Source organism: Sprattus sprattus (assembly GCF_963457725.1).
Source record: "Sprattus sprattus genome assembly, chromosome: 1".
Lineage (NCBI taxonomy): Eukaryota > Metazoa > Chordata > Actinopteri > Clupeiformes > Clupeidae > Sprattus > Sprattus sprattus.
This window is the reverse complement of record NC_137920.1, coordinates 46915726-46930046: the sequence shown is the minus strand read 5'-3', so window position 1 is coordinate 46930046 and position 14321 is coordinate 46915726. Positions and strand designations below refer to the sequence as shown.

The window sequence follows — 14321 nt, the reverse complement described above, 5'->3', positions numbered from 1 at the left end:
TTATATGTTTCAATCATGGTTATGTTGCTCACCAGATGCAAAATATTCCACACACAATAGCAAAACATTTGAAATAGTGATTTATATTCTTGCCGTCCCAAAAAGAACCGTCAAGCTGCAATACCAATTAAGTCACAACCACCATCGGAGCTCCACACTCCACGCACCTGTGTGAGGGATTAATCAGGCTCCTATTGTCAAAAAGGGTCTTGCCATGTGGGCTTCTGATGTGATTGCTAGATTGGGGCAGAATTGAGGAGCTGTGCTGGTGGGTTTGTTGCCGTAGATACCTCATGTGTTCTGAAGTGTGAAGACAAAAGACAGTCGAATGGCAGACTGCTAGGCAGAGCTCAATACCGCTGCCTGCTTGTTTAAAGTTGGCAATAAGTTTGAGTTTGATCACAGCCATGGCAGTTGTCTTTTGATGAGTCATGGGGCTGTGGAGCGTGGAGCTGGTCCACATTGATTTCCCAAGTGCCTGCACACTTTAACTTGCTCTTACAAGGGGGGGGGTTTGGATTTGTTTTGAACAAATGAACCTCCATCTTCCTTTCAACTTTAAGCTTTTTTTTAAAACTCTGAACTTGTTTGGCCAATGTTTGCAGCACACCCCACATCGACTGTTCAGAAATATGAATGCATTGTATGAGCACCTGAGATTGTGTGATCCTGTGGCTTCTTTATCATGAGAATCCTAGCTGCCTGTCAGAATGGAGAATGTGCACCTCAGGGCTTGGGCAGAGTGAGAACACGCAGACAGCCACTGCAGTGGCACAAGCAGGGTGTTGCTTCCTCTCTAAAAAAAAAACAGACATCAGCGGACAAGCATTTCAGTAATAGAATGACCCTGATGTTAGGACCATGTATTGTCAGTTTGTGGTGTTAAAACGGTTAATGGAAAATTTAAATTATTTTGTTATTTTTAGATAATTTCTTTGCTACATTTCGAACACATGGGGAGAGTTCCATTGTTGCCACTGTGTTGTTGTTACAAAAGTACAAAAGTTGAGGTTCCCAGAAGGAATATTATTTTCTTTCACAAAGAATTTTCTCGAGTAGAAAATAAACATGTTCTGAACACAGTAAATAACTGATAATGAATGTACCAAGCTGAATGTTTGTGCTGCTGTATCCATTGAGCTGAGTGATGGGGAGATGAGGAGTTAAGTCTATCGCCATCATTGTTCTCCCCCTGTCAGAGTGGTAAGATAAGCCCCTGCCCTCCCCCCCCCCCCCCCCCCAGCTGACAGAGTGCTCACAAGCACACACACACACACACACACACACACACACACACACACAGACATGCCACCCGAGAGAGGAGCCGTTGCTCAGGGTTATTTCCAAAGGGCGGAGACCAGTCAACAGGCATTTTTCAAATTCAAAAGAGATTGCGCAGGGAGGTTGCTTGTGGTTGTGCATACTTTCTGCCACACTCATTCTCCGAGACCCTCATGGCTATCAGAAAAGCTGCTCCATTCTTGAATTATTTCATTTAATAGTTAAATGGACAAAAAATTGAATTCATTTTTTTGGAAGATATAATGTGAAATAGTCCCTGCAAGTATTTTCATATAGGCTCCATAAATGGTTATTTTATTGTGCCTCATTCTCACTTTCACATGAGAACCATGTATTTATGGCCTCATACCCACTGACATGAGAACCATGTATTTTTAGATTTTTTCCTGTTAAGGTGTGGTGTGGGAATGGGAGCAAAGCGGTAAAGTCGACCCGTTAATCAGTCCCCTGGTGACCTATTAACATTAACGGAACCATGAATCTGTCCCCTCATGACCTAGTAACATTAACGGAACCATTAATTGGAAGTGAAAGTGTCCGAGAAGGGCAAGGGGAAGGTGGGACTTATATAAAAGTAAGCCCTATATCAAGAGACGAAATCAAAGTAAGCCCTTGTCACATTGATGTCCTATTATTTCTCTCAGGATTCTTTAATATCTATGTGAAGCCATTAAACATCATGCACAAGTGTTTGTGATCTCTCTGAACCCCAAGACTGTATTTTATTGGTGAGCTGATTTTGAGAAATGGAACCTTGTTTCAGGCTATGCGGCAAACAGTGTTTCCTGGCTGCTATGGTTGCCCAGTTGCAATGCTAACTAACAAGCTAGCCAAGGAAACTTTTAAATAACTTTAAATGGCAGACATGATAGCTAGTTATCTAGCTCACTTTACATTACAGTCTTCACAATTTTACTTTTACAATTTAAATAGAAAAAGGTAGTAACCCTCAAGGTGCCTGTATAACCTAAAATTACATATTTGGCAGTCAAGCAGCAAATTAGTTAATATAAACTGGCAACTGTTAAAATTGTTCCCCTTAGTAAGAGATAGCTACGACAATTCATGGTAAGGTTAAATGGCATACGACCTTGCATGTTTACATGTCTTGCGAAGGTTCTACTCCATAGTATCCCATTAAATACAGTCAGGTGGGAATACACAACACCCTTGACTTTACCGTTATGAATGACAGAGTGGGAATGAACATTTGTTATCTATCCCGTGTTGTTTTTATCTGATACATTTATGGGGTTCGTATGTGAAAGAGGCTTCATACTTCAAATAGATTTGTTTTTAAATGAATCTCATGGAAGCTGTTTTTAAAGGCTTACATTGACCAAGTTGGTGTGGGGAATGAGCTTTAACTGAAAGGAGAGGCTGGCATGTTTTTGAAAGTCTTTGGTATATTTGTAGACGGTATCGACTGTTGGGGAATGAGGCCTTGGCTGTGTAAGTAGCAGCAGGTATCCTTACTGAGCATGGTGAGGAATGACCGGGAGCCATAAGTGGCCATTTGTTTTACCACCTCATTGCTATGCTTGAGCCCATCTCCCGTAAAGTCTATTTGTTTTTGGCTTCAACCTTTCCAGAAAAACCTGCTTAGATCCCCCTCTTTAGTTTCAGAAACCAAATCCGCTCTTCTGCCTGATTAGCTGTTGTCATGGTGCATCTTACCTGTTAAGGTCGAAAGCAAGAGCCCACGAGGCCCTGTTATTTACCTTCCTGTGCAAACAAAGCCACCATGGACTCAATCAAGCCCACTGTGTACACAGGGCAGGTCACACCTGGACAATAGCCTGGCTCGACCACTACTGGCTCTTAATTAAAACAGAACTCCCCAGGCCTTAATTAGCCCTCGTGTGAATGGATGTTGTGCAAATGTTATGAATATTAAGGACTGCAAACGGCACTGTTTAACTCTGATAGCAATAATAAGACCATACCATTAAAATCTAAAGATTCATGGCATACAGTAGGAGAACCATGAATCCATGAACCAGAAGCATGGTTGTGTGGCCCTTTGACTGAGAACTCCTAGAGAGACAGAGGGGACCTATGGAAGTGATTGGAGCATGAAGACCCTGCAACCTTGCTCCTTTGACCTATCCCATTCATCTCCCCGAACCCCTGCACTGCTGCAGCTTGGGCCCCATCACCATGGCAACGTCTCTATAGGGTTCTGAGCATTATGGTTGACAGGAAGTGGGAGGTCCCTGCCTCAACCAGTGCATTTCACATTGTGTGTGTCTAATTGCACATGTCCCCAGGGTGCTAGGGGTGTGTTCTACTACTTCTGTTTAGGAAAGGTTTTGTCCTTCTTTATAATCTTAACAATGCAAACAGAGCGCATGTACATTCTGCAGGCAAGCTTTTGGGGTTATTTCAAAACCATCATTAAGATCAGGGGAAGTGTTTGTCCATTTTTGTGTATGTGTTTTTGACATGGTCATGGAGATGTTTATATTTGTAGGAGTGAATCCAGGCTACACACATTTTATGTTCTGTATTAAGGAGTTTTATTTCAGAGAATGCATTCCTTGTCTAAGTAACTGCAAACATGTGTCTTGTTGCTTTTGTCTTGCAGCCAGCACCAGTACACCAACAATTGTTGGCTTGTATGGAGAGACCATTGAAGTCCCCTGCAACAACGGAAAGGTCCTATCCGATGGCCTTATTTTCACCAAGTGGAAATATGTGAGTTGTTTTGCTGCTTTCCCCTCCACTGCTAAGCTAGAAATGCATGATATATGTGTCGAACACAGTTAAATGCTACTAGTAATCTATACTAGCAGGTATGCATTATCCTGTCACTCTAATTAGATGTAATTACAGCATCACATCCAGCTATTCAAAACTAAGAGCCTTTAGCAGCTGTTCTGTTCTGGGTTTCTCTCTGTATCAGACCAAAGACGACGGCACGCCTGGAGACCTCCTGGTGAAGCAGGCCCACAAGGAGGAGGCCACCATCCAGGCCGATGACAGCTACAAACACAGAGTGAGCATCTCAGCCAACTTCAGCCTGCTCATCTCCCAGGGGACGCTGGACGACCAGAGGGTCTTCACCTGCATGCCGGTGTGGGGAACCAACGTGGAGGAGTACCCAGTGAGAGTGGAAGTTCGCAGTGAGTAGTTTCCACATTTCCTTGCATTGTATGTAAATGTGATGACTGGTTGGTGGATATGTGCATCTAAATACAGGCTTAGGAATGAGAATGGCCACACAGTAACATCACTTACCCTTCTGTGGTTAAGAGCTATCTGGAGTGGGGTGGTTTACACTGAATGGATATTTGCATCTGAATCACTGACCCAGTCATCACTCATAAGCATGTCGTGTGTTTCCAGAGAGTCCATCGCCACCCCAGATCAAAGAGAAAGCCAAAAAATTGGAAAATGGAAAGCTAACAAAAGTAAGTAAAATGGTTGACTTTTTGACCAATCCAGTGAGATCAAGTATCATAGACAGAGTTCATGCTCTGAGGCAATGGCCAATCAATGAAGAAGAGAAATCAGTGTGAATGTTACAATTTCAAGGATGATGGGGGATTCTACACTTGTTGGAATATTATGTGTGCTCTCAAGTATGGTAAAGTACATCACTTCCTATAACTGCCACCCAGTTTAGATGACATTTTATAGGTACTTCACCAAGAGTAAGCAGCTGTAACTGCATAACTGAAGGAACCTTCAAAACAAACACAGGGGCTTTTGAGTGATTCATCCCACATGAGCCCTTCAGCACGAAACACGATTTCTAGATTTGATATGTATGTATGTATATGGTGGTAGAAGGGCTTGTCATTTTTCTCCCCTTTTCCCTTCAAGTTGCAGGGAGCCGGCTGCTCTCTTTGCCTTTAATGTCACACAGAGCTTTTTCTGATGTTCACTGGAGAGTGAGGGGGTGGGTAGCGCGGGGAGGAGGAGGGGGGGTTGTTTTGGGAGGCTGCCTCCTGAGCTCTGTCATGTTCAAAGTGCCGTCTCGCTCTCACCCGCTGTGGCGGAAGAACGCTCCTCCTCCGAGCACCCGCTTTGAGGCGCAATTCACTCCAACATGAAAACATTATGGCTGGGGAAAGGTCAAAGGTCGGGGCGAGCCTGCACAGCGTCTGGCTTGAGTAATGGGAGGGAAAAGAAGGCGGGAAAGCTGCAGCGGAACGGCCAGAAAAAAGGCTATGGTCATGGCCCACCTCTCACAGCGCATTACCCTCTGAAGACTCTCATTATAGAAGACACACTGAAGGACCTCAGCAGAGAAATGTCTGTGTGTTATAGCTGGGGAAGAGGAAGGGGGGAGGAAGAGCGAAGGAGGGGCTGGGTATCTTATCTGATGTTTCGGTGCTGCTGCTGCTCCCATACGCCACCGACAGAGGAGCGCAGCGGAGCGGCTTGGGTGCCATTCTGGCAGCCTGAGCCCTTGCATCATCCCCAGCCAGCTCCTGGGCAGAGTAGCGATTACTCCTCAGCCTGCTCTGAGCTCTCTATCCCGCCTCACAGCCACGGACGCCCGCCCGCCCGCCCCAGAGGGCTAAGAATTGCTCAAAAGCCAGAGCGACTCCTTACCTAATCCTGTCACATCCTTATTAATGCGTCCCCAGCTTTTCCTGTAATGGAGTTTTTGCACATCCATTTTTCTTGCAGCAGGAGAATCTGGGGAAAAAGGCAGCGGCGGCGGTTTGTCAGTGCTACACCGCTGGAAAGAGGCTTCTCAGCCCAGTGCTGCTGTCAGGCAGGGGAAGCTCTCAGATCAGTCATAGTTAGGAGGCAGGGCGCAGGCAGCCAGACCAGCAGGCACCACGGGACTTTCCTTCAGGGCAGATTCAGTGACAGGCCTTACTACTCCTGTATGACTTCTAAACATGGAGTTTTCTGTCAACAAAAGCACATAAGGACAATTCATCTTAAAATGTCTGCTAACAGCACTGAAGCCAGGGCACTAAATGAGTATTAATCAAATTAGCAGTAGGAAGGACAGTCCCTTACCTCCCCTCACTATGACTCACTTATCGTCACCATGAACCTGTTCCAGACGAGTGTGTAAACTGTGTCACCAACATGGAATTTCCTGTTGTGTCCACCTGATAAGCTTTGATAGCAGTGGCCTTTGTTCTCATTCAAACCCATGAGGAAGTCAAAGTGAAACTAGTCATGCTATAGAGAGGACGTCAGTCACCCTGTGGTTCCCTCTCACAGATGAGGTCATCGGTCAGTGTTGCATGAAACTTGTGTTTAATGAAGAGCATGATAACTATGAGCGGATGTCTTTTTCAGCTCGGAGAGTGTGCTGCCAATGATGCCAACCCTGCTGCACAATTAACATGGACCAAAGATGGCCAGACTCTAGTCAGTGATGACAAAAGTATGTTTTACACTCATAGACATAAATAATTAATTATTCCAAGAAAAATATGTTGATTATAGTGACATTCCTAATTTGGAAACATTCCTTCCCTGTTTGTGTGTGTGTGTGTGTGTGTGTGTGTGTGTGTGTGTGTGTGTGTGTGTGTGTGTGTGTGTGTGTGTGTGTGTGTGTGTGTGTGTGTGTGTGTGTGTGTGTGTGTGTGTGTGTGTGTGTGTGTGTGTGTGTGTGTGTGTGTGTGTGTGTGTGTCTGTCTGTACAGCAATCGTGATCATTGAGAAGGTCACAGAGGACCCCAGCACGGGCCTGTCCTCCACCTCCTCCGTGCTCCAGTACACTGCAGGCAAAGGGGACGTGGGCTCCCAGTTCACCTGCGTGGCCACACAGGAGGGTGCGAGCCAGGCATCAGCTCCAGAGATTTTCACCATCCACTGTGAGTAGCGCCTCCCAGGGGACGGCCTCCTCCCACTCCTCTCACTCCACTCCTCCAGCCCGCTGACCTCCCACAAATTGGGAGTTAAAGTCAGATATTGATTGAGAGCTCTCGGAGGCGTCCGGGGAACGGGTTTGACACGGAGATGGATGGCTGTTTGGGTTCTTGAGTGTTGGAGACATCTGTGCTCGCATTTAAATCTTTTCCCTATGGTGAACTAAGTGTGGAGAACCCCATGTCCAAACACATGAATGGTGTGTGTGTGTGTGTGTGTGTGTGTGTGTGCGTGTGTGTGTGTGTGTGTGTGTGGGTGTGGGTGTGGGTGTGGGTGTGGGTGTGGGTGTGGGTGTAGTTGTGTGTGTGTTCAACACGATAAATGTTGTGATCAAATGTTCATTTTTTGTGTGTATGTGCATCATTTGAAGTTAGCCTTCAGACAGGGACATCAGTAAAGCAGGCCTTGTAGCCCAGTCTGTTCAGACACAATAGTTCTAATTGGGTATGTCTGTGGTGGCCCTCGCTGACTGCTGAGAGCAGTTTGTCTTCGCCTCAGGGTGCAGATGCAATATGACTTGTACCACCACTGCGTTCGACAGAGAGAGAGAGAGAGAGAGAGAGAGAGAGAGAAATAAAGAGGGAGAGAAAGAGAGAAGAAGAGAGAGCAATAGAAAGTCGCCACAGCAAATGGCTCGAAAAATGAAAAAGGTTGGCCCTGGGGGTGTCGTGCACTGCATGAGGAGGTCACATGCTCTCGCCTGAGACATCCCTTCTCTGCTTAGTGCTCGGAACTCATACTTGATTTCATCTTCTCCCTCTCCCTCTCTCTTTCTCTTTCTATTTCTATTTCTTGTTCTTTCCACTTCACCAGACCCCACAGAGAAGGTGACCCTGCAGGTAATCAATAACGGTCCCATTAAAGAAGGAGACGATATCACTCTCAAGTGCGACGCAGATGGCAGTCCTCCCCCCACCAGTTTCAACTTCTACCTGCAGGCAAGTGTGCTGCTCCACCATGGTCCCTCTGGGGCGTCTGGCATGTTCCATCTTAGCCCTACACACACGCACGCACGCACGCACGCACGCACCCATGCACGCACGCACGCACGCACGCATGCACGCACGCACTCTCACACACACACACACACTGACACACACACACACACACACACACACACACACACATACACATACACACACACACACACACACACACACACACACACACACACACACACACACACACACACACACACACACACACACACACACACACACACACACACACACACACACACACACACACACACACACACACACACACACACACACACATACACACACACCTGTAGCATACTAACAGGATCTGTCCATTCTTTTGACAGGGCCAGAAAGTGTCTGTGATGGACAATGACACTTGGACTCTGCCCAGTGTCACACGAGGGAGCGCTGGGGAATACAAGTGCTCTCTGCTTGATGACGAGAACAAGCAGGATTCACAAGACATTGATGTACACTGTGAGTCCTCAGCCTTTTTCAGTTAGAAGTAGTCTTCTTTTCCCATGAAAGGACACAGTCAAAGACAGCTTTTGAGTCACAAGACATTAAGATAATCAAAGTTAACTTCTGGAGGACTGAGAGGAAGTTAAACATTCCTGTGGGCAGAAGGAGAACTAATTAGACTTTCTGCCATCCATTGGCCAGACAGCTAATATCAGGGAGGCGCACTATGCAAACAGAGATAAGAACCGACTCTGGACACATTTAATTACGCCTCTCTTAGGTGTGTTTTCTTTCGGCCAATTATGTTCAAAGGCCGTGACAAAGCCCTATAATGTGAATTTAGTGCTGCCCCCTATGGCAATTCAAATGAATTTCACGCTTCTCCGCGGAGAGATTGGAGTTGCTGACGTCTAAATGTTGAGCGTGAGAGAGCCAGAAACAAAGGCTTCAGTGGGGCGGGAGGAGGGTTGTCTCCGGGGAGCTTGTCCTCCCTAAATCACAAAGTCACCCACGCTGTGAGCTGAATTCCTCTCCTCTCCTCTCCTCTCCTCTCCTCTCCTCTCCTCTCCTCTCCTCTCCTCTCCTCTCCTCTCCTCTCCTCTCCTCTCCTCTCCTCTCCTCTCTGAGGGTTGTGGCGTTCTAATGCACTTGATAAGCAGGACAGATGAGCATGTGTGAGCTGCCTGCCCAAAGCTGATAGGAGCCTTTTCTCTATGTTGGAATAACTCCTTTCTCTCCATCCTCCCCAGACCTGGATCTCAGCCTCAGCCCCTCGGGGACGGTCCAGACAAAGCAGGGGGACACCTTGAAGGTGATAGTGGAGATGAACACCTCTGGTGTGGCCCAGGTCTCATGGACCAAGGTAAGAGGAATGGGAAAGGCACAGATGCTATTCTCTTCTAATCCCTGGCACAGAAGGGGTTAATGGACTGCCATAGACAGCATCTCAAAACAATAATTTCTCTTCCAGGACAATGGGAAGCTAGATAAGGAGCCCCATTTTGATGCGCTGTCATATCCAGATGCTGGGCTGTATGTGCTCGAGGTATCAGTGGCCGGAATTAAGAAAAGCCTTTCCTTCGAGCTGGATGTGCAGGGTACAGTAATCTCATCATCTCTTCCAAAGTGAAACTATGCATCCATACATGGGAATGGCTGAATAAGGAGAAACATTTAGCTCTGTCACTGTGATTGTTCAATCTTCTCACATTGTGTGTACATGACAATACTTTCTGTCTTGCCGATGTGACATTAGTGACTCACTTCCTAAATACAGTCATTTTGGTGTACTTATCAACCAAGTGTGTCTGCAGACAGAGTGGGGAAAAAAACCTTCTAAAGCACAGGGTCAGGAGTTCATTGGTATGGCAGATCAGACATAACAGATGTTTTTTTGTCTACTGGCATTTGTAAATACATTTCCATATTCTCTAAATATTATTATCTGCATTGTTTAATCAACACAGCCACATTTATTCCCATAGTCCGATGATATCTTATTTGACAGGATAGGCGCTAAATAGAAAGGACATTCTTCAGAGGACAGGGTCAGGTGTTCAGGTCTAAGGTTGCTCCAGTCATTTCAATATATTAAGATTTTAAGAGTGCATTGTAAATACTCGTAGAATAGACGTATGTTTTAGTGTTGTTACCTGGAGATCTCAATCATCCTGCTTTGTGGAATATCTGCTTGTGTTTGTCTGGGTAAAGGTAGCTATGGTGGTTGAATTTGAACATGATGTACATGATGTTTAATTTTAATCCATGATGGATAACAGGATTAATATCAATGTGAACAATTTAAAACACATTTTGTAAGATGTAGTGTCTTTATATTGACGAATTGAGAAAAGTGGAAAGCGAAACAAACACCCCAGCCAAAATTCACATAAATACTGAGTGCATTATCCAATGCATGATGTGTATGATGCATTGATGAATTGCTTTGGGTCATTCTAAATATCTCCCTTCTCCACAGGCAAGCCTACGATCAAGCAGCTGACTGAGAAGCCAAGCTCAGATGGGAACTCCAAAGTCCTGATCTGTGAGGCTGATGGCTCCCCTGAGCCCAATGTCCAGTGGAGCATCAATGGTACCAATGTAAGTCTGAGCCCAATGTCCAGTAGAGTATCAATGGTACCAATGTAAGTTGGTCAGCTTCCTAGTCTGGGACAGGTGTGGAGGCCTGCTACTGCTGACAAGGTGTCATGATATTTGAAGCTCACTTTGGTTTAAGTTATTCTGCCTCTAAGCCGGCTTCTTCCTCTTCCTTCCTCTGTCTGAGTAATATCTGTTTCCTGAATACTGTAGTTTCTGTTAGCGGGAAGCTTTTGTCTTTCTACTCAAATATAAACACCACAATTGAAGACACAATTTTCATCCTGACACATCCTAAGAATACTGCTTAGCAGTCCTTCGGGCAGATCAGCAATTAGTTGATAGATTGGTTCCTGATAGATTGGTTCCCATCGGTCCAGTGTCAGATGTGTATATTTAAGCCTCTGTTTCCATGTGTTTGTTCCGTAGAAATAGTGTCAAGGAATTAATTTCATTATATTTAAAGTACACTTGTTTGTTCCTATTGGCATAGTTAAGCTAATGTGTTTGACTTCTTTGGCTGTTGGAATACAACATCAGGGGTTGCTATGCTGTCACAAAATATAAATAAGGCCTCAGAAAGATTTGGGTTCCTTGTTTAATGTTGTAGACCAGGTGCAAACAGAATGGGATTGATTGGTATGTTGTGCTTCCTGTAATGAATGCACCTACAGGATAATTGAGTTTCTGGACACTCAGGTGCTTTTTGTGTGTGTTGTAATAGGTGAGTAATTATTTCCGCTTGGTTCATCATGGTGTGTTGCCTGGAGGAGTGTTTTCCATTCCCAGTAGGTGTGGCAGGCTCGTGTCATGGCAACAGCAAAGGGCCCAAATGAATGGGATGCAGCACCCCCTAGTGGACATATTTACTCTGTATATATGGATGCATTTATGTTACGACATGGGCTGTTTAGTGCTTACTAGTGCTCAGATTATTTACAATCTGTCTCTCTGTCTGTTTGTTCGTTCACAGGAAAAAACCTCCTACAACCATGGAAAGGTTATTCACCGAATCACTGTGGTGCCAAGCAAGAATCTGACTGTTCTGTGTACAGTGACAAACAGCCTGGGAGACGACTCCAGGGCTATATATGTGCCATCTGGTGAGTGCAGTGGGCTCTCCCACGCCGTGGGTCTGATTCCTGGGCAGCAGCTCTCAGCACTAACCTGCCCCTGCCCCCACCCCGCCCTGGGCCCTCAGGGCTGTTTACTCATAACACTGGAGCTCATGAGCTTCTTTCATCACGGCTGAGCTTCACTGACAAGGGGGTTTTGGGAGAAGAAGGCTATTACTTCAAGCATGTTTTCTGTCAGATTAATGACTGTTTTGGCTTAATACTAATTGACTATTTATTGTTTTGGGTTTATTTTGGTGAAAGTGTGTTGCTAGATGTGTTTGAGGTGTGTGCCAGAGAGTGAGAGAGCAGTGCATGTTAGAGGCGGGGTTGTGTGTGTGTTCATGTGAAAGATGAGTGTGCAAATGTGTGTTTCTGTGTGTGTGTGTGTGTGTGTGTGTGTGTGTGTGTGTGTGTGTGTGTGTGTGTGTGTGTGAGAGAGAGAGAGCGAGAGAGAGAGAGAGATTAAAGGCTGATCATACAGCAGACATTCAAATGAGTGATTTGGTATGAGAACTGTTTCCCCCTCATCTGTTTGTGGTGTTTATCTGTTTGTTGTGGTGTTTATGTTGTTGTATTTCTTGGGGTGCTGGGCTGCTTCCCTGCTCTCATCTAATTTGCATTCTGGACTTTTCTCCTCACCTCTTCAAACCTTACACCAGTAACAAAAAGTGTGACTTCTCCGTCCACGGCCTATTCTTCGCGCTAACTCATCTCCCTCTAACCAATGGATGGGGGTGGGCCTTTTGAATACACTGAATTGGACATGTTTTTAAAGACATGTCAACACAAGTTGTATGTCTATTTTACGGTCCCAGGAAGTTAATTTCATTTCATATCTAATTTCAGTTATTGTGGAGGAAGAGCCAGAAGGAGGTAAGAATTCACCATTCTGTAAATTAAAGTTGACATTAACATTTACTGAGACATGGAGTTTCACTGATGAGATACTGGGCCCTAAAATCAATAGAGCAATGAGCTGTGAGGTGTGTGACGTCATACCGAGATGTCAATCAAACGATGTAACCTCAAAGGGTGTCGAGAAGAGTTAATATTTTCATGTGTGAGCTGATATGATGCTAGCATAGCGGGGAGCCTTTGTGGGACAGGTGAAACGGTATATTAATTAGTGGGTGTGGAGTTGAATTCGTCTCTTTTCTGCCAGTCAACCAAGTAAAACATCAGTGCTTATTATAAAAATATTCATACGAGAGAGAGAAAAGATCCGACCATTCTTTACATGGAGTGATGGAACACCATAATGTACTCATTTTCAGGAGACACCAGATATTTAGTGATAGTTCATACACAGAGCAAAGGGAATCATTCCAAATGGCAGATAAGCCAGGAAAAGATTCATACTAGGAAACTATCAGGTGACTTGTTTGCAACTCGTTGCATATGTAATGAAAAGTGAAAACTAAACAAATATATTACAGAATTATCCCATTTTAAGACAGAGAAATTGTTGTGCATTAAAACCCCGATGAATGATAGGCCACTGGATTATTTTAATCACTGTCAGTGTGGTGTGTGGTGTACTTGGCCATTTGAAAAAATTAGATTAGATGTGCCTGGCAGACATTTAAAACCAAGATGCAGGGTACATTTCAAAGAAGGATGTGGCAGGACGCCTTCCTCAAAACATTTTTTCATGCAATGCAAACCTTTTTGATCAGACACTCCAAAGTAAAACATCGGTCCACCATCAAGGCCGTTGAACGTGCCCTAGGAATAAAAATAGCTTTATACATGCCATTCTTTTTAGCGCACCCATCAAATAAGGGCCCACAGTTTGATCAATTCCAATAAATATTTAGAACCTGTCTTCTGCTGTCTGAGAGCTCAGGTGTCAAGCAGCCCAACATCATGACTTATTTGATCTCCCCATCACCCCTCATCCGTCTGCTGTCTACAGACCAGTGTTATTTCATCAAGTATTTATTTCCTGTACAGTCAGGAGGCTAAGCACCATGGGTTTACAGAACTGCAGATGATAATACATTCAAACTGTTTGCCTATTGACCTTTGTAATATGAATGTAATTCTTTGGTCACATTCTGGATCTCTAGCTTGTCTTTTAGCAAGATGAAAACATGGTCCTTGGCCCCATTCATTTCTGGTTGCTGGTATTTTTATAACTTTTTTGTAGCTTTAGTCTGATCCAGGTAGCAGGATGTTAAGGTTGTTATGACGAAGTGCAACCAATCCTTCCTCTTTTGTCTTGTTGCTCCAGATAGATCCAGCGGTAATGACCAGGCCAAGCTCATCGTGGGCATCGTGGTTGGGCTTATTTTGGCAGCTGCCATTGTGGGCCTCATCTACTGGCTGTACATGAAGAACTCCAGGTGAGGCCAACTAAAGGACTTTTATCAGACATCTTGCTTTTTAGGTTCTGTTTGGTCCCATATCAGAAGATGATGAAATGGTGAAGGTAGATATAGGGGATTGTTCAGGAGAACTGCTTGGCAGTCCTTCGAGTAGATCAGCAATTAGTTGATAGATTGGTTCCTGA

At 44.8% G+C, this 14321-nt stretch overlaps 1 protein-coding gene across 1 annotated transcript in view; it reads left to right on the top strand.

The window, feature by feature from the left end:
- alcama (activated leukocyte cell adhesion molecule a) overlaps positions 1-14321 on the top strand; it is a 52231-nt gene that overhangs the window by 34414 nt on the left and 3496 nt on the right. Inside the window, exons 2-14 of the mRNA XM_080833822.1 lie at positions 3890-3999; positions 4208-4427; positions 4651-4715; positions 6574-6661; positions 6924-7094; positions 7963-8093; positions 8483-8609; positions 9344-9456; positions 9565-9691; positions 10573-10694; positions 11665-11794; positions 12656-12682; positions 14043-14154. Coding sequence (XP_080689948.1) covers positions 3890-3999; positions 4208-4427; positions 4651-4715; positions 6574-6661; positions 6924-7094; positions 7963-8093; positions 8483-8609; positions 9344-9456; positions 9565-9691; positions 10573-10694; positions 11665-11794; positions 12656-12682; positions 14043-14154 — 1543 coding nt within the window. The remainder of the gene's footprint in view (positions 1-3889; positions 4000-4207; positions 4428-4650; positions 4716-6573; positions 6662-6923; positions 7095-7962; positions 8094-8482; positions 8610-9343; positions 9457-9564; positions 9692-10572; positions 10695-11664; positions 11795-12655; positions 12683-14042; positions 14155-14321) is intronic.